Raw genomic sequence first — 20,544 nt, 5'->3', positions numbered from 1 at the left:
ATGCAGAGACTTAAACAATGTTCCTGTTACAGGAGCAAGGTTTTTCTACTAACCACAGTAGTGTAGAATGTGCAGATAATTCCAGTAGACAGCAGGGAAAGCCAAATATTCAACTCAGTAACTGAAAGAGAAGAAAGCAGATCAGAGTTACTATACAGGTTATCAACACTTTTGGAGAGTCTGACCAACATCTCCAATAACATGATGCATTGAGTGGAGTACTGCACAGACACAACAAAAGCATTCCTGCTCAGGTCCAGTGAAGATCTTTAAAAACCCAGTCTCTATAAGGGGGATTACTGTCTAGCGGAGCAATCATCATGGGAGCGGTCATTGCTGAAGTAGTCTGAGGCAGAGTAGTAAGGCTTTGGCTAAACAAGGCTTCAGTGAGAATGGGCGGAGACAAAGTAAGTAGGTAAGTTCATTTCTTATTTCTTATTTAAATATTGAGAAAATAGGGGTATGTCTACAGAGCTAATGTTCTGCTCTGGGTGTCAGATGTAGGATTTCCAGGAGACTCCCAGACTCCCTGATGGCCACATCTGCACCAGGTGCATCGAGATACAGCTCCTTTGAGACTGTGTTAGGGAACTGGAGCTGCAGCTCAAGTTCCTTTGGCTTGTTTGGTCATTTTTCTTTAACAGCTTGGGGAAAAGAGGCTAGACTGCGCAGGCGTGTGATGTAGCACGCCAAGGTTTAAAAGAAAGACTGCCATATACAGCTGAAGCTGTATATGTTGAAGGCAGTGTGGACAGGGCCAACGAACTTAACCTGTTCTTCAACAGATTTGACACTGTGGCCCCTGCCCATCCCCCACATGATTCATCTGTTGTCGGCCCCCAACCAACACATACTCCACTCTCCCCTCCTACCCCTCCTCACAGCCCTCCACCCTGCTCTCATGACTACACTTCTCCCCCACCTGAAACCACAACAGTGGGCTTCACAGCTGAACAGGTGAGAAGACAGCTGAAACGTCTCCACCCAAGCAAGGCTGCAGGCCCGGATAGTGTCAGCCCCAGGGTGCTCAAAGCCTGTGCCCCCCTGCTATGTGGAGTACTTCACCATGTCTTCAACCTGAGCCTGAGTCTCCAGAGGGTTCCTGTGCTGTGGAAGACATCCTGCCTTGTCCCTGTATCGAAGATGCCATGGCCCAGTGGCTCCAATGACTACAGACCGGTGGCATTGACCTCCCATATCATGAAGACCCTGGAGGGACTTGTTCTAGAGCAGCTCCGGCCTATGGTTAGGCCACTCTTAGACCCCCTCCAGTTCACCTACCAGCCCTGACTAGGAGTTGAGGATGCCATCGTCTACCTGCTGAACCGTGTCTACGCCCACCTGGACAAGACACGAGCACTGCGAGGGTCATGTTTTTTTACTTCTCCAGTGCGTTCAACACCATCTGCCCTGCTCTGCTGGGTGAGAAGCTGACAGTGATGCAGGTGGATGCTTCCCTGGTATCATGGATTATTGATTACCTGACTGGCAGACCACAGTACGTGCGCTTGCAACACTGTGTGTCAGACAGAGTGGTCACCAGCACTGGAGCTCTGCGGGGGACTGTCCTGTCTCCCTTTCTCTTCACCATCTACACCTCGGACTTCAACTACTGCACAGAGTCTTGCCACCTTCAGAAGTTTTCTGATGTCTCCGCCATAGTTGGATGCATCAGCAAGGGAGATGAGGCGGAGTACAGGGCTATGGTGGGAAACTTTGTCACATGGTGTGAGCAGAATCATCTGCATCTTAATGTGAAAAAGACTAAGGAGCTGGTGGTGGACCTGAGGAGGGCTAAGGCATTGGTGACCCCTGTTTCCATCCAAGGGGTCAGTGTGGACATGGTGGAGGATTACAAATATCTGGGGATACAAATTGACAATAAACTGGACTGGTCAAAGAACACTGAGGCTGTCTACAAGAACGGTCAGAGCCGTCTCTATTTCCTGAGGAGACTGAGGTCCTTTAACATCTGTCAGACGATGCTGAGGATGCTCTACAAGTCTGTGGTGGCCAGTGCTATCATGTTTGCTGTTGTGTGCTGGGGCAGCAGGCTGAGGGTAGCAGACACCAACAGAATCAACAAACTCATTCGTAAGGCCAGTGATGTTGTGGGGTTGCAACTGGACTCTCTGACGGTGGTGTCTGAAAAGAGGATGCTGTCCAAGTTGCATGCCATCTTGGACAATGTCTCCCATCCACTCCATAATGTACTGGTTAGGCATAGGAGTACATTCAGCCAGAGATTCATTCCACCGAGATGCAACACTGAGCGTCATAGGAAGTCATTCCTGCCTGTGGCCATCAAACTTTACAACTCCTCCCTCAGAGTGTCAGACACCCTGAGCCAATAGGCTGGTCCTGGACTTATTTCCACTTGGAATAATTTACTTATTATTATTTAATTATTTATGGTTTTATATTGCTATATTTCTACACTATTCTTGGTTGGTATGACTGTAACGAAACCCAATTTCCCTCGGAATCAATAAAGTATGTCTGTCTGTCTGTCTGTACAACGGCCATCGTTGGAGTGGACTGAGTCAGAGTGGGACGGCTTTGGCTCAATCAGGCTTCGGTGAGAAACAGGCAGAGGTGAGGGTAGGTTCCAATAAGTTTCTGTTTTCTTCTTTTTTTTTGTTCAGACTACAGAATATGCCAGGCAGGATGTTGGAATGCTCCTCTCGCAGGATGTGGGAAGTCAAGGAGACCTCCAGTGTCCCTGACAACGATACCTGCATGAAGTGCATCCAGCAGCAGCTCCTAACAGACCGCGTTAGGGAACTGGAGCGGGAGCTGGATGACCTCCAGATCATTCGGGAGACTGAGCAGTTTATAGATATTAGCTTCCAGGAGGTAATTACACCTAAGGAACAGGGCACAGGTAATTGGGTTACCGTCAGGCGAGGGAAGGGGAAAGGACAGGTAGGGCAGGTAGTGCAGGGTTCCCCTTTGGCCATTCCCCTCCAAAACAGGTATACCAATTTGGATACTGTTGTGGGGGATGGCTTACCCGGGACAAGCTGCGGCAGCCAGATCTCTGGCACTGAGTCTGGTTCTGCAGTGCAGAAGGGAGGGAGGAAGAAGAGGAGAGCGGTAGTGTAAGGGGACTCCATAGTCAGGGGTACAGACAGGAGATTCTGTGGTCGTGACAGAGACTCCTGGATGGTTTGTTGACTCCCAGGTGCCAGGATCAGGGATGTCTCTGATTGCGTGCACAGCATTCTGAAGTGGGAGGGTGAGCAGCCAGATGTCGTGGTACACATCGGTACCAATGACATAGGTAGAAAGAGTCAGGAGGTCCTGAAGAGCGAGTACAGAGAGCTTGGTAGGAAGTTGAAAAACAGGACCTTGAGGGTAGTAATCTCCGGATTGCTGCCTGTGCCATGTGCCAGTGAGGGTAAGAGTAAGATGCTCTGGCAGATGAACACATAGCTGAAAAACTGGTGTAGGGGGCAGGGTTTCAGATTTCTAGATCATTGGGACCTCTTCTGGGGCAGGTGGGACCTGTACAAGAGAGACAGGTTACACCTGAACTACAAGGGGACCAATACACTTGCAGGGAGCTTTGCTAGTGTTATTGAGGAGGGTTTAAACTAGATCTGCAGGGGGATGGGAACCAGAGTGCCAGAGCAGATAGTGGAACGGGGGTAAAAATAAATGATGTTAGTAGTTCATGCAAAATCACAAATAGTAAGGTTGTGTGTGGTGGTAATAATCTTCTGAGGTGTGTATATTTCAATGTGAGGAGTATTGTGGGGAAGGCAGACAAGCTGAGGGCGTGGATTGACACATGGAATTATGACATTATAGCCATTAGTGAAACTTGGCTACAAGAGGGGCAGGACTGGCAGCTTAATGTTCCAGAGTTCTGATGTTTCAGATATGATAGAGGCAGAGGGATGAAGGGTGGTGGGGGGGGGTGGCTTTGCTAGTCAGGGAAAATATTACAGCAGTGCTTCGGCAGGACAGGTTAGAGGGCTTGTCTACTGAGGCCATGTGGGTGGAGCTGAGAAACAGGAAAGGTATGACCACATTAATAGGGTTGTATTATAGACCACCCAATAGTCAGCGAGAATTGGAGGAGCAAATCTGCAGAGAGATAACAGACAACTGCAGGAGACAGAAAGTTGTGATTGTAGGGGATTTTAATTTTCCACACATTGATTGGCACTCCCATACTGTTAAAGGTCTAGATGGTTTAGAGTTTGTAAAATGTGTTCAGGAAAGTTTTCTAAATCAATTTATAGATGTACCAACTAGGGAGGATACAATATTAGATCTCCTATTCGGAAATGAGTTAGGGCAGGTGACAGAAGTGTGTGTAGGGGAACACTTTGGTTCCAGTGATCATAACGCCATTAGCTTCAACTTGATCATAGATAAAGATAGATCTGGTCCTCGGATTGAAGTTCTAAACTGGAAAAAGGCCAAATTTGAAGAAATGAGAAAGGATCTAAAAAGCGTAGATTGAGACAGGTTGTTCTCTGGCAAGAATGTGATTGGTAAGTGGGAGGCCTTCAAAGGAGAAATTTTGAGAGTGCAGAGTTTGTATGTTCCTGTCAGGGTTAAAGGCAGGGTTAATGAATAAGAATAAGGAACCTTGGTTCTCGAGGGATATTGGAACTCTGATAAAGAAGAAGAGAGAAATGTATAACATGTATCGGCAACAGGGAGAAAATAAGATGCTTGAGGAGTATAAAAAGAGTAAGAAAATACTTAAGAAAGAAATCAAGAGGGCTAAAAGAAGACATGAGGTTGCTTTGGCAGTCTGGGTGAAGGATAATCCTAAGAGCTTCTACAGGTATGTTAAGAGCAAAAGGGATAAAATTGGTCCTCTTGAAGATCAGCGTGGTCGGCTATGTATGGAACCAAAAGAAATGGGAGAGATATTAAATGGATTTTTTGCATCTGTATTTACTAAGGAAACTGGAATGGAGTCTATGGAAACAAGGCAAACAAGTAGGGAGGTCATGGAATTTATACAGATTAAAGAGGAGGAGGTGCTTGCTGTCTTTAGGCAAATCAGAGCAGATAAATCCCCAGGACCTGCCAGGGTATTCCCTCAGACCTTGAAGGAGACTAATGTTGAAATTGCAGGGGCCCTGGCAGAAATATTTAAAATGTCAATATCCACGGGTCAGGTGCCGGATGTCAACTGCAAGGAGGATAGCTAATGTAGTTCTGTTGTTTAAAAAAGGCTCAAAAAGTAAGCCGGGAAATTATAGGTCAGCAAGTTTGACAGCAGTAGCAGGTAAATTATTGGAAGGAATACTAAGAGATAGGATCTACAAGTATTTGGATAGACAGGGACTTATTAGAAAAAGTCAGCATGGCTTTGTGCGTGGTAGGTCATGTTTAACCAATCTATTAGAGTTTTTCGAGGAAATTACCGGGAAAGTGGATGAAGGGAAGGCAGTGGAAGTTGTATACATGGACTTCAGTAAGGCCTTTGACAAGGTCCCGCATGGGAGGTTAGTTAGGAAGATTCAGTCGCTAGGTATACATGGAGAGGTAGTAAATTGGATTAGACATTGGCTCAATGGAAGAAACCAGAGAGTGGTAGTGGAGGATTGCTACTCTGAGTGGAGGCCTGTGACTAGTGGTGTGCCACAGGGATCAGTGCTGGGTCCATTGTTATTTGTCATCTATATCAATGATCTGGATGATAATGTGGTAAACTGGATCAGCAAATTTGCTGATGATACAAAGCTTGGAGGTGTAGTGGACAGTGAGGAAGGTTTTCAAAGCTTGCGGAGGGATTTGGACCAGTTGGAGGAATGGGCTGAAAAATGGCAGATGGATTTTAATGCAGACAAGTGTGAGGTATTGCACTTTGGAAGGTCAAACATACAAAGTAAATGGTAGGACACTGAGGAGTGCAGTAGAACAGAGGGATCTGGGAGTACAGATACATAATTCTATAAAAGTAGCGTCACAAGTAGATAGGGTCGTAAAGAGAGCTTTCAGTACATTGGCCTTTATAAATCAAAGTATTGAGTATAAGAGTTGGAATGTAATGGTGAGGTTGTATAAGACATTGGTGAGACCGAATTTGGAGTATTGTGTGCAGTTTTGGTCACCGAATTACAGGAAGGATATTAATAAGGTTGAAAGAGTGCAGAGAAGGCTTACAAGGATGTTGCTGGGACTTGAGAAACTGAGTTACAGAGAAAGGTTGAACAGGTTAGGACTTTATTCCCTGGAGCATAGGAGAATGAGGGGAGATTTGATAGAGATGTATAAAATTATGTTGGGTATAGATAGAGTGAATGCAAGCAGGCTTTTTCCACTGAGGCTAGAGGAGGAAAAAAACAGAGGTCATGGGTTAAGGGTGAAGGGAGAAAAGTTTAAAGGGAACTTTAGAGGGGGCTTCTTCACACAGAGAGAGGTGGGAGAGTGGAATGAGCTGCCAGATGAAGTGGTGAATGCGGGCTCACTTTTAACATTTAAGAAAAACTTGGACAGGTATATGGATGAGAGGGGTTTGGAGGGATATGGCCCAGGTGTAGGTCAGTGGGACTAAGCAGAAAAATGGTTTAGCACAGCCAAGAAGGGCCAAAAGGCCTGTTTCTGTGCTGTAATGTTCTATGGTTCTATGGTTCTAAGTGAAGCAGTGATAGACAGGAGCTACAGGGAGTCATCCCAATGCTAGAGGAGACATAAATGGGTGACTGGCAGAAGAGGGAAAGAAGAACATCAGATAGTGGAGAGCACCTCTGTGGTCATCCCCCTTAACAATAAGTACTCCATTTTGAGTATTTTTGTGGGGGACGAACTACCTGGGGGAAGCAACAGTGGCAGCACCTCTGGGACTGAGTCTCAGAAGGTTAGGGAACTGACGAAAATGCCAGCAGAAATATGGGACTCTATAGTCATGGGGACAGATAGTTGTTTCTATGGATGTGAAAAAGAAACACAGATAGTTTGCCTCCCAGGTGCTAGGGTCTGCAATGTTTCTGAACACATCCACAACATCTTGAAAAGGTGGGGTGAGCAGCCAGAGGTTGTGATACACATTGGTACCAACGACATAGGTAGAAAAAGGGAGGAGTTCCTGAAAAAAGAAAACAAGGAATCAGGAAGGAAGCTGTGATACAGGACATCAAGGTTAGTAATCTTGGGATTGCTGCCTGAGCCACACAACAGTGAGGATAGGAATAGAGTGAAGTGGCAGATAAATGCATGGCTGAAGAATTGGAGCAGGGGGCAGGAATTCAGTTTTCTGGATAATTGGGACCTCTTCTGGGGCAAGTGGGAATGGTACAAAAGGGATGGGTCGCACTTCAATCCGAGGGGGACCAATATTCTTGCCGGCAGGTTTACTTGAACTGTTGGGAGTGGTTTTAACTAATATAGCAGGGGGATGAGAACCAATATGATAGAGCTGAGGATAGAGGTGGACAAACACATGGTGCATTTAGAGATTGATTGGTATGAGGTTGTGGGCATCACTGACCCTTGGCTGAAAGAAAGCCCTGGTTGGGAGCTTACTATCAAAGAAAGTTCTTTGCATTGAAAGGACAGGCAGGAAGTCATAGGCAGCGGTGAGGCTTTGTTGGTAAGAGATGGAATTACATCTTTAGAAAGAGGTGATATAGGGCCATAGAATGTTGAATCTTTGTGGGTGATGTTAAAAAACTGCAAGGGTAAAAAAAAAATCACAGGATTCATATATAGACCTCCAAATAGTAGCCAAGATCGGGGGTGGGGGGGGGGGGTGCTGAGATTGCAAAGGGAGCTGGAAAAGGAGGCATGTAACAAAGGAAATGACACAATTGTAATGGAGAACTTCAATATGCAAGGGAATTGGGAAAACCAGGTTGATGTTGGATCGCAAGAGAGGGAATTTGTTGAATGCCGACGAGACAGATTTTTAGAGCAGCTTGTGTTTGAGCCTACTCGGGGAAAGGCTATCTTAGATTGGGTGTTGTGTAATAACCTAAACTTCTCAGGGAGCTGAATGTAAAAGAATACTTAGTGAACATAGTGATCACAATATGTTTGAATTCATACTGCAGTTTGAGAGGAAGAAACGTAAGTCACATGTATCTATATCACAATGGAATAAAAGGAATTACAGAGGCATGAGAGAGAAGCTTTCCCAGGTGGATTGGAGGAAGATACCGGCGGGGATGATGGCAGAGCAGAGATGGCTGAGGAAATAGTTCACAAGGCGTAGGATAGATATTCTCAAATAGTGGGGGTAGGCAACTGTGGCTAACAAAGGAAGTTAAGGACTGCATAAAAGACAAGAAAGGACATGTAAGGTAGCAAAAGTGGGTGGGAAGCTTTTAAAATCCAACAAAAGACAACAAAAATGCTATAAAAAAGCAAAAGACAAAATATGAGGGCAAACTAGCCAATAATATAAAGTAGGATATGAAACTTTTTTCAGTTATATTAAGAGTAAAATGGAGGTGAATGTTGATATTGGACCACTGGGAAATGATGCTGGTGAGGTAGTAATGGGGGACAAAGTGACAGATGAAATGAATGAGTATTTTGCGTCTGTCTTCACAGTGGAAGACACGAGTGGTGTGCCAGAGGTCCGTAAGTGTCAGGGAACAGGAGTGAGTGGCATTGCTATTACAAAGGAAAAAGTGCGAAGCAAACTCAAAGGTCTTAAGGTGGATAAGTCACATGGACCAGATGGACTACATCCCAGAGTCCCGAGAAAAGTTGTTGAAGAGATAGCAGATGTATTGGTTATGATCTTTCAAGAATCACTTGATTCTGCCATGGTCCTGGAGGACTGGAAGATTGCAAGTATTACACCACTCTTTAAGAAGGGAGGAAATTGTAGCCAGTTAGCCTGACCTCAGTGGTTGGGAAAGTGTTGGAGTCTATCATTAAGGATGAGTCTTCGGGGTACTTGGAAACTAATGATAAAATAAGTTAAAGTCTGCATGGTTTATGTAAAGGGAAATCTTGCCTGGCAAATCCGTTAAGAGTTCTTTGAGGAAGTAATAAGCAGGGTGGACAAAGGAGAGGCAGCAGATGTCATTTACTTGGATTTTCAGAAGGCATTTGATAAGGTGCCTCTCATAAGGCTGCTTAACAAGATAAAATTCTATGGTATTACAGGAAAGATACTGGCATGGATAGAGGAATGGCTGACAGGCAAGTGGCAATAAAAGTTTGGTTGCCAATGACTAGTGGTGTTCCTCAGGAGTCAGTATTGGGACCACTACTTTCCACATTATTTGTCACTGACACTGATTTAGATCATGGAATTAATGGCTTTGTGGCAAAGTTAGTGGATGCTATGAACATAGGTAGAAGAGTAGGTAGTGCTGAGGAAGCAATGCAATTGCAGCAGGACTTCAACAAATTGGAAGAATGGGCAAAAAAGTGGCAAATGGAATACAATGTTGGGAAATGTATGATAATGGTTTTTGATAAAAGGAACAATAGTGCGGACTATTATCTAAATGGGGAGAAGATTCAAACATCAGAGGTGCAGAGGGACTTAGGAGTCCTCGTGCAAAACTCCCAGAAGGTTAATTTACAGGTTGAATCTATGGTAAAGAAAGCAAATGCAATGTTGGCATTTATTTCAACAGGAATACAACATAAAAGCAAGGGGATAATGCAGAGTCTTTATAAGACACCAGTCAGGCCACACTTGGAATATTGTCAATAGTTTTGGGCCCCATATCTCAGAAAGGATGGATCGTCATTGGAGAGGGTCCAGAGAAAGTTCACAAAGATGATTCCAAGAATGAAGGGGTTAACATATGAGTAGCGTTTGGTAGCTTTGGGCTTGTACTCACTGGAGTTTAGAAAAATGCAGAGGGGATCTCATTGAAACTTACCGAATGGTGAAAGAACTAGATAGGGAGGATGTGGAGAGAATGTTTCCTATGATGGTGGTATCCAGAACTAGGGGGCACAACCTCAAAATTGAGGGGTGACATTTCAGAACAGAGATAAGGAGGAAAATGTTTTAGCCAGAGAGTAGTGAATCTGTGGAATGCTCTGCCACAGTCAGTGGGTATATTTAAGACGGAAGTTGAGCATTTCTTGATTGGTCAGGGCATCAAGGGATATGGCGAGAAGGCAGGTGAATGGAGTTGAGTGGGATCCAGGATCAGCCATGATGGACTGAATGGTCTAATTCTACTCCTCTGTCTGATGATTTTATCTCAGCATTGTGGCATGCTTCCACAGATGCGATACTGAAGTATCTTCCTTCTCAAAGATCATCACCCAGTTTTCTATTTAAGAAGGAAACTAAACATGTCTAACCAATTTTATTGACTTCAATAATGGAATAGAGGCTTTTGCAACTAACATTTCATTCCAAGAATTCTCTAAAGATTAGCCATTCCCATTCTATGTTTATTTCCTCAAACTCCCACATCGACTGTGTTCTGGGAGCATTCAACATTGAGTTGGCTGAAACCATCTCACCACTGTGAGAGATGGACACAAGAATAATGGAAGGATCTAAATTGTCCCTTATGTCACCTGGTGCCAACCACTTACCACCTACACATTGAGCAGATCCCTCTCCCTCTCCCCATCAGCCCTACACTTCTCTCTCATTGATTTGCTTATCACTGTCCTTGCTTGTCAGATTCCTGCGATAACCCTTTGTCTTCCAGCAGCTGTCTTCTCCTTCACCATTCCCTCCCTAATTCTCACTCCATTTGCCTTTGTTTAATCACAAGTAGGTCTCCTAGAACCATCTCTTCCCCTCCCATACACAGATCTATTTGCCTACCATCCTTCACCCCTCCTCGGTTTATCTATCCTCTCCAGCCACTGTCTCACCCCTCACCCCTCCTCTTTATATGGGCCATCTCCCCTTTCCACTCTCAACATCAATGCTGGCTCTGGATCCACAGATGGTGATCAATCTGATCCCCAGTGCTGGATCTGGATCCACAGATGGTGCTTGAACATAGAACATAGAATAGTACAGCACATTACAGGCCCTTCGGCCCAGAATGTTGTGCCAACCCTCAAACCCTGCCTCCCATATAACCCCCCCCATCTTAAATTCCTCCATATACCTGTCTAGTAGTCTCTTAGTGTATCTGCCTCCACCACTGACTCAGGCAGTGCATTCCATGCACCAACCACTCTCTGAGTGAAAAACCTTCCTCTAACATCCCCCTTGAACTTCCCTCCCCTTATCTTAAAGCCATGCCCTCTTGTACTGAGCAGTGGTGCCCTGGGGAAGAGGCGTTGGCTGTCCACTCTGTCTATTCCTCTTAATATCTTGTACACCTCTATCATGTCTCCTCTCATCCTCCTTCTCTCCAAAGAACTGATCCTCAGTGCTGACTCTGGATCCACAGTCAGTGATCAATCTGATCCCCAGTGCTGGATCTGGATCCACAGATGGTGATCAACCTTTTGAGTTCCTCCAGTAGCTTGTGTGCTGCTCCAGATTCCAGCACCTGCCGTCTCTAAAACCTCCATGATTATAGTTGATTTAGCCAGTTTTCTTTCAGCTGAGGGATGAGAGAGCTCTTGGGAACAGGGTGGAGGGAGGAGCTAACTCCAAAGAAAACTGTTGTGATTTGAGTGAATGGGAAGAAGCACTAAGAGTTCTTCCAAAAACTCCCACTTCAGTGCCTAATGTTTTTAAACAAGAAACAGGATGTCTTCTACTTGCCTTGGTTTAATATCAGTGCTGGGGCATAAATGACAACTCCCGTGTACAAGACCTGCAATGTTTAAAAACAAACAGTTAGATAAAGGAGATACTTGGCATGAGTACTCTCTGCAAAAGATTGACACACATACACCATGTCCATTGAAAGGAGCATTTGATCTCTGAAAGCTAAATGTATCAGCCATGGTTATTTGACATTGCGAAGCTGATAGGTTAAGGAGGGATTTCTCATCACGGCTTCAGTAATCTCCTTCATAAATCCCCAACAACCTTGCAGATATACATTCCCCTCACTGCCTTATTGTATGGACTTCAGGAAGGAAAAGTCAGAAGAACACATACCAGTCATCACTGAGAGATCAGTGATGGAAAGGGTAAGCCCCTTCAACCTCCTGGACATCAACATCTCAGAGGATCTACCATATTGATACAATCATGAAGAAGGCATGCTGGCAGTTCTACTGTGTTAGGAATTTAAGGAGATTTGGTATGACATAAGAAATAGGAGCAGGAGTAGGCCATCCAGCCCATTGGCCCATGTCACCTAATACTCCAGCAAATTTCTACAGATGTACCAAGGAGAGCATTCTGACTGGTTGAACTTTGAACTTTGCATCACAGCTGGTATGGAGGTCGCATTACACAAGAAGAAAGTGGCTGCAGAGGGTTCTCAATTCAGTCAGCTCCATCACAGACAATACACTCCCCATCCACTGAGGACATCTTCAAGATACAGTACTTCAAAAGAACAGCATCATCATTAAGTGCATGCCCTCTTCTTAATGTTAACATCAAAGAATAAGTACAGAAGCCTGAAGACACTAACTACACATTTTAAGAACAGGTTTTTCCTCTCTGCTATCAGATTTCTGTACAACACACACAAAATGTGTTGACATTGAGGCACAACTACGCAGGCATGTGGACATCAGCGAGTTAGACCAGTTGTAAGAATTTAAAAAGAAGACAGATTTACAGAGCGGGCACCAGAGGAGCAGGCAATAGAGTAGAGGGAGGAGCATTTTGGAGATAGTGATCACAATTCTATCTCCTTTACCATAGCATTGGTGAGGGATGGGAACAGACAAGTTAGGAAAGCATTTAATTGGATTAAGGGGAAATATGAAGTTATAAGGCAGGAACTTGGAAGCATAAATTGGGAACAGAAGTTCTCAGGGAAATGTACGGCAGAAATGTGGCAAACGTTCAGGGGATATTTGCGTGGCGTTCTGCATAGGTACGTTCTAATGAGACAGAGAAAGGATGGTAGAGTACAGGAATCATGATGTACAAAGGCTGTTGAAAATCTAGTCAAGAAGAAAAGAAAAACTTACCTAAAGGTTCAAAAAACTAGGCAATGATAGAAATCTAGAAAATTATCAGTAAATACAAAGTATACTGCAGATGCTGTGGTCAAATCAACAGATACAAACAAGCTGGATGAACTCAGCAGGTCGGGCAGCATCTGTTGAAATGAGCAGTCAACGTTTTGGGCCGAGACCCTTCATCAGGACTGAAGAAGGAGGGGGCAGGGGCCCCATAAAGAAGGTAGGGGGAGGGTGGAAAACCAATCAGTGGAAAGATCAAGGGGAGGGGAAGGGGAAGCAGGGCGGGGATAGGCAGGAGAGGTGAAGAAGGAATCTAAGGGGAAAGCATTATGGGTAGTAGAAGAAGGCAGAATCATGAGAGAGGTGATAGGCAGCTAGAAGAGGAGACAGAGTGAAAGTGGGATGGGGGAAGGGAGAAGGAGGGAATTACCAGAAGTTGGAGAATTTGATGTTCTTACCAAGGGGCTGGAGGGTACCTAGATGGTATATGAGGTGTTGCTCCTCCAACCTGAATTTGGCCTCATCATGGCAGTAGAGGAGGCCATGTATGGACATATCCAAAAGGGAATGTGAAGCAGAGTTGAAGTGGGTGGCAACTGGGAGATCCTGTCTGTTGTTGCGGATGGAGCAGAGGTGCTCGACGAAGCAGTCCCCCAATCTGTGTTGTGTCTCGCCGATGTAGAGGAGTCCGCACCGGGAGCACCGAATGAAATAGATTACCCCAACAAACTCACAAGTGAAGTGTTGTCTCACCTGGAAGGACTGTTTGGGGCCCTGAATGGTGGTAAGAGAGGAGGTGTAAGGACAGGTGTAGCACTTGTTGCAAGGCATTCTACAAGTATGTGAAGAGCAAAAAGATAAGATGTGAGAGAATAGGGCCAATCAAGAGTGACAGTGGAAAAGTGTATATGGAACCGGAGGAGGTAGCGGAGATACTTATTGAATACTTTGCTACGGAAGAGGACCTTGGTGATTGTAGGGATGACTTACAGTGGGCTGAAAAATTTGAGCATATAGACATTAAGAAAGAGGATGTGCTGGAGCTTTTAGAAAGCATCAAGTTGATTAAGTCACCAGGACCGGACAAGATATACCCCAGGCTACTGTGGGAGGTGAGGGAAGGGATTGCTGAGCCATTGACAATGATCTTTGCATCATCAATGGGGATGGGAGAGGTCCCGGATGATTGGAGGTTTGCAGATGTTGTTCCCTTATTCAAGAAAGAGAGTAGAGAAATTATAGACCAGTGAGCCTTACCTCAGTGGTTGGTAAGTTGATGGAAAAGATCCTGAGAGGCAGGATTTATGAACATTTGGACAGGCATAATATGATTAGGAATACTCAGCATCGTTTTGTCAAAGGCAGGTCGTGCCTTAGGAACCTGACTGAATTTTTTGAGGATGTGACTAAACACATTGATGAAGATAGAGCAGTAGATGTAGTGTATATGGATCTCAGCAAGGCATTTGATAAGGTACCCCATGCAAGGCTTATTGAAAAACTACAGAGGCATGGGTTCCAAGGGGACCTTGCTTTATGAATCTAGAATTGGCTTGCACAGAGAAGGCAAAGAGTGGATGTAAACGGGAAATATTCTTCATGAAGGTCGGTAACCACTCGTGTGCCTCAGGAATTTGTTCTGGGACCCCTTCTCTTTGTAATTTTTATAAATGACCTGAATGACGAAGTGGAGGGATGGGTTAGTAAATTTGCTGATGACAGAAAGGTTGGGGGTGTTGTGGATAGAATGGAGGGCTGTCAGAGGTTACAGTGGGACATCGACAGGATGCAAAACTGGGCTGAGTAGTAGCAGATGGAGTTCAACCAATATAAGTGTGAGCTGGTTCATTTTGGTAGGTCAAATATGATGACAAAATATAGTATTAATGGTAAGACTCTTGGCAGTGTAAAGGATTAGATGGATCTCGGGGTCAGAGTCCATAGGACACTCAATGCTGCTGCGCAGGTTAACAGTGTTGTTAAGAAGGCATACGGTGCATTGGCCTTCATCAACCATGGGATTAAGTTCAAGAACCAAGAGGTAATGTTACAGTTATATAGCACCCTGGTCAGACCCCACTTGGAGTACTGTGCTCAGTTCTGGTCACCTCACTACAAGAAGGATATGGAAACTATAGAAAGGGTGCAGAGGAGATTTACAAGGATGCTGCCTGGATTGGGGAGCATGCCTTATGAGAATAGGTTAAGTGAACTCGGCCTTTTTTCCTTGGAGCAACAGAGGATGAGAGGTGACCTGATAGAGATGTACGAGATGATGAGAGGCATTGATCATATGGATAGTCAGAGGCTTTTTCCCAGGGCTGAAATGGCTACCACAAGAGGGCACAGTTTTAAGATGCTCAGAAGTAGGTACAGAGAAGATGTCAGGGGTAAGTTTTTTACACAGAGAGTGGTGAGTGCATGGAATGGGCTGTTGGTGACAGTGGTGGAGGTAGATACAATTGGGTCTTTTAAGAGACTCCTGTATAGGTACATGGAGCTTAGGAAAATAGAGGGCTATGGGTAACCCAAGTTAATTTCTAAAGTAAGTACATATTCGGCAGAGCATTGTGCGCCTAAGGACCTATATCGTGCTGTGGGTTTTCTATGTTTCCATGTTCTATAATGCTGGTGAAATGCAGGAAGTCAGGCAGCTTCTTAGGAAAGGAATGATGTTTTAGGCTGAGACCCATAACCAGGACTTGAAAAGAAGGGGGCAGAAGCCAAAATGAAAAGTTAGGGGGAGTGAAAAGAGTACAAATTGGCAGGTGTGGCCCAGTGAGGGGGAAGGTGTGTGGGTGGGTAGGGCAGGGGAGGGTAAGAATTAGCTAGCAGGTGAAAAGTGAGACCAGGTGAGGGGGACAATAAGTGGGTGGGGGAGGGGACGAGGTACAAGCTGGCAGATGATAGGTGAAACTAGACAGAAGTGGTGGTGGGGGAGTGTAGAGGAATACAAGCTGGCAGGTGATAGGTCAGACCAAGTGAGGGGCGTGGTGATATCGCGTGTCACATGTAAGAACATGATTGGACGGAGTTCGGAGCATGTGCAAAGATGACAGAATGATCAGGAACACGGCGCTGTAAGAAATGTGCTTTGGTAGTTGCGGTAAATCAAAGTGCTAATCCTTCCAGAATATGATTCTTTATTGTCAACCCATGGTACATACAAATATAAAGAACACAACATGGTGTCAGAAGTAGGTCTGGAAGAATAATACGTTTGACTAACACGGGAGAATCGAAGATAATCGGAAAAAAAAGCGCAAATTTTTTTAGTGTTTGCTAACAGCTTTACAAGTGGAAGGGTTGAAACCTCCGAAAACATTTCAGCTGACTGGGAACGTACCCGAAAACTGGAAAAGATTTAAACAGCATTTTGAAATTTGTTTATTGGTGATCAGAGCAGATAAAATAACGGAGAAAACTAGAGCTGCCATTCTACTCCACGTGATTGGTGACGATGCAATTGAGGTATATAACCATTATACTTTTGAGAATGGAGATAGTTTGAATCTAAAAGCAATAATCAACAAGTTTGAAGCATCTTGTATACTGAAGTGCAATGTGACATATGAATGATACAAATTCTTTACATGCAAACAGAAAGCTGGTCAAACGATTGATCAATTTGTTACCGAATTGAGAAACTGAAGTAAAACATGTGAGTTTGCAGAGCTGACAGACTCTCTCATTAAAGACAGAATTGTTTGTGGCATTCTGGATAATGCTCTGAGAGAAAGACTCTTAAGAGAACCAGATGTAAATTTGGGAAAAGCTTTGATTCTCTGCAAAGCTTTGGAAACCGTAAAGTTGCAGGCTAAAGAGCTTTTTATTGAGCACTGCAGCATACATGCTGTGAATAACCAGGAGCATGTTAGAATAAATAATGAAGCAGCAACAAAACCAACAGAGAGCAACACGTCATCTGAAAGAAAAAAACTTTGTGATCGCTGTGGGCCGGAGTACTGACTTAAAAAGTGTCCAGCGTATGGAAAAAAGTGCAATCACTGCAGTAAGAGCAATCATGCTATTGCAGAAGTAGAAAGGAAATAAAACACGTAAATGCAGTGCTTGAAAATGAACGTGAGGAGTTTTATATCGACGTGCTTTGTGAAAACAAACAAAGTAAGAATGACTGAACTATTCCATTGCAAGTGAACCAAAACAATATTCTGTTTAAACTGGATACTGGAGCACAAGTAAATGTTCTTGCAGAATCTGAGTTTAATGCATTAAAGCCAAGACCAAAGTTACATCAGACAAATATAAAAGTGACTGGGTACTCAGGTGCAGACATTCCAAAAGGGCAAAAGTATCACACAAAAATAGTGTGCACATGCTTTCATTTGTGGTAGTGCCAAAAAATGTAAGTCAATATTGGGTTTATCTGCCTGTGAGAAACTGAATTTGGTGAAAAGAGTATTAGTCCTGGACAGCGACACAGAGTCAGAATAGTGATTTGATGAAAGAGCGAGACAGAACAGAATTTGATTCCAACGCGGCAAAAGTAAAAGAAGCCATAAAGAAAAATCCCAGACCTATCCCTTTGTTACCAGCATCTGACAAAGCATTGCCACCAAAACCAAACTTCCCGGTACAGTACAATATTGATCTGAAGCCAAAGAGTGACAAGAATCAGGATCCAATTGAAGAAGTGAAAGCACAAGTGAAGGAATTGAGAAGTTTTATTGAAATAATGACGTCTCAGCATAAAAAAGAGATTACACAATTAATGAATGAATTGCAATTTCTTCTCAAAGACCTCAAGAAACTGATGCAGACCAGACAAAACAAGAAAATAACAACGAAACACAAGAACTGTGTGAACCACTGAGAAGGTTTACTCGTGTTTGTAAACCTCCGGAGAGACTGATAGAGACATGTTAAATTATGCATTTGCTTTGATTAATGTTGCTAATTGTTTTTCTTTTTAAGGAAGGGAAGATGTGGTGATATCACGTGTCACGTGTAAGAATGTGATGGACGGAGTTCAGAGCATGTGCAAAAATGACAGGATGATTGAGAACATGGCGCTGTAAGAAATGTGCTTTGATAGTTGCTGTAAATAAAAGTTCTAATTTTTCCAGAATATGATTCTTTATTTTTAACACACGGTACATACAAATATAAAGAACACAACAAGAGGGAAGGTGGGTGGGAGAAGTGAGAGAGAAATTGGGGGAGGAGGAGGGAAGGAGCACAAGCTGGCAAGTGATAAATGAGACCAGGTTAGGAGGAAGGTGAGTCAGTGGAGAAGGGAATGGAGTACTAGCTGGCACATGATAGGTGAGACCAGGTGAAGGCGAAGGTGGGTGGGGGAGGTACAGGGGAAAGTGGTTGGAAGTGGGGGAGGTGCTAGGTGAGATCAGGTAAGGGGAAAAGTAGGAGGGTGGGTGGGGGAAGGGAACAAAGTACATACTGGCAGGTGATAGCTGAGACCGGATGAGGATGATGGTGGGTGGATGCTTTCTGCTACATTGACTACTGCATTGGTGCTGCTTTTTGCAGCCATGATAATATCATCTATTTCTTCAATTTAGCCTCCAACTTACACTCTGCCCTCAAATTTACTATCTCTTACATTTCTCCCACCTTTCTTGATCTCTGTCGCCATCTCTGAAGACGGAGTATACACTGGCATCTGTGCCATTTTGCCATTTCAATATTCTGTATGTGTAAATGACTTGAGAATGTAGGGGGTACAATTAGATAGTTTGTAGACAACACAAAAATTAATTTAACATCGGTAGTGAAAAAGGTTGTGTAAGGACATAGTGGGACATAGATCATTTGGAAAGTTGGGTGGAGTGGTGGCAACACACACAAGCGTCCTGCTGAAGGGTCATGGCTTGAAACATTGATTGTACTCGTTTCCCAGATGTTGCCCGGCCTGCTCAGTTCCTCCAGCATTTGTGTATGTTGCTTGGATTTCCAGCATCTGCAGATTTTCGCTTGTTTGTGATTGGAGTGGCAGCAGATGGAACTTAATCTAGGTAGATCGGGGGCTGAAAGTGGAGAGGTGAGAGAGCCAGTATAAAGACAGAGGAAATGCTGAGACAGGGGCTGGAGGTGACTGAGGACAGGTGAAGGATGGTAGACAAATGGAAAAATGTGGGGGAAGTGGATAGGTGGAGCTGGGAGATAGACTCCAGTGGGTGATACTTGGAAGTAGACAAAAATCAAGGCAAGTGGAATTTAATCCAGGAAGTTATTTAGAAGTTTAATAAAATTCTAGTTAGACCATGCTTGAAGTATTGCATTCATTCCTGGTTTCCCCATTGTAGGAAATGGGGTGCAGAAGAGGTTTGCCAGGATGCTGTCTGGATTAGAGGGTATGTGCTACAACGAGAAGTTGTACCAACTTGGATTGTTTTCTCTGGAGTAGCGGAGGTTGAAGTGAAATCTGATCGAGGTTTATAAGATTATTAGAGATGTAGAAATAGTAGACAGACAGTATCCTTCTCCCAGGGTAGAAATGACTCATACTAGAGGGCATGCATTTAGGCGAGTAAGGGTAGGTTCAAATAAAATATATGAGTCAAGATTTTACACCAAAGGTGATGGGTGCCTGGAATTTGTACCAGGTTTGTTTCCTATAGTGAGCGAGTCTTGGACCAGTGGGCACAGCCTCAGAATAGAAGGATCTCCCTTTAGAAAAGGAAATATTAAATAGGTTAGGACTGTATTCCTTAGAACATTGAAGATTGAGAGGAGATTGGATGGAAGTGTACAAAATTATGAGGGGTATAGATAGGGTAAATGAAAGCAGGCTTTTTCCATTGAAGTTGGGTGGGACTACAACCATAGGGTATTGGTTAGTGGTGAAAGGCGAAAAGTTTAAGGAAAACATGAGGGGAAACTTCACTCAGCGGGTTGTGTGAGTGTGGAATGAGCTGTTGGCACAAGTTTTGAATTTCAATGTTTAAGAGAAGATTGGGTAGGTACATGGATGAGTTTTTGGCTGAATTTCAGATGGTGATGAAAGGGCAAAATAACCAATTAGTTGAGTGGTGTCCCAGAACCATCAATGATAACCCTTTCATTCCTGGAATCATGCTTGTGAACCTCCTCTGGACTCTCCAATGCCAGCACATCTTTTCTTAGATAAGGAGCCCGAAACTGTTCACAATACTCAAGGTGAGGCCTCACCTGTGCCTTATAAAGCCATAGTATCACATCCCTGCTGTTGTATTCTAGACCTCTTGAAATGAATGTTAATATTGTATTTGCCTTCCTCACCACTGACTCACCCTGAAAGTTAACCTTTAGGGTGTTCTGCACAAGGACTCCCAAGTCCCTTTGCATCTCAGAATTTTGGGTTTTCTCCCTGTTTAGAAAATAGTCCGCACATTTATTTCCATTACAAAACCACATCACCATGCATTTTCCAATATTGTATTTCATTTGCCACTTTCTTGCCCATTTTCTTAATCTGTCTAAGACCTTCTGCAGCCTACCTGTTCCCTCAACACTACTTGTCCCTCCTCCAGTCTTCATATCATCTGCAAACTGGGCAACAAAGACATCTATTCCATAATCTAAATCATTCATACACTGCATAAAAAGAAACAATCCTACCACTGACCA

At 44.0% G+C, this 20,544-nt stretch overlaps 1 protein-coding gene across 3 annotated transcripts in view; it reads right to left on the bottom strand.

Moving 5' to 3' along the window:
- LOC140739680 (sodium/iodide cotransporter-like) overlaps positions 1–20,544 on the bottom strand; it is a 256,000-nt gene that overhangs the window by 209,784 nt on the left and 25,672 nt on the right. For all 3 annotated transcript variants that reach the window (XM_073068058.1, XM_073068059.1, XM_073068060.1), the window contains 2 exons: positions 11,630–11,681; positions 54–121 (listed from right to left, as the gene is read on the bottom strand). In XM_073068058.1, the coding sequence (XP_072924159.1) occupies positions 54–121; positions 11,630–11,681 (120 nt within the window). The remainder of the gene's footprint in view (positions 1–53; positions 122–11,629; positions 11,682–20,544) is intronic.

Source organism: Hemitrygon akajei, chromosome 16 (genome assembly GCF_048418815.1).
Source record: "Hemitrygon akajei chromosome 16, sHemAka1.3, whole genome shotgun sequence".
Taxonomy (NCBI): Eukaryota; Metazoa; Chordata; class Chondrichthyes; order Myliobatiformes; family Dasyatidae; genus Hemitrygon; species Hemitrygon akajei.
Note: the sequence above shows the minus strand (reverse complement) of the source record. Positions and strands in the feature narration are given on the sequence as shown.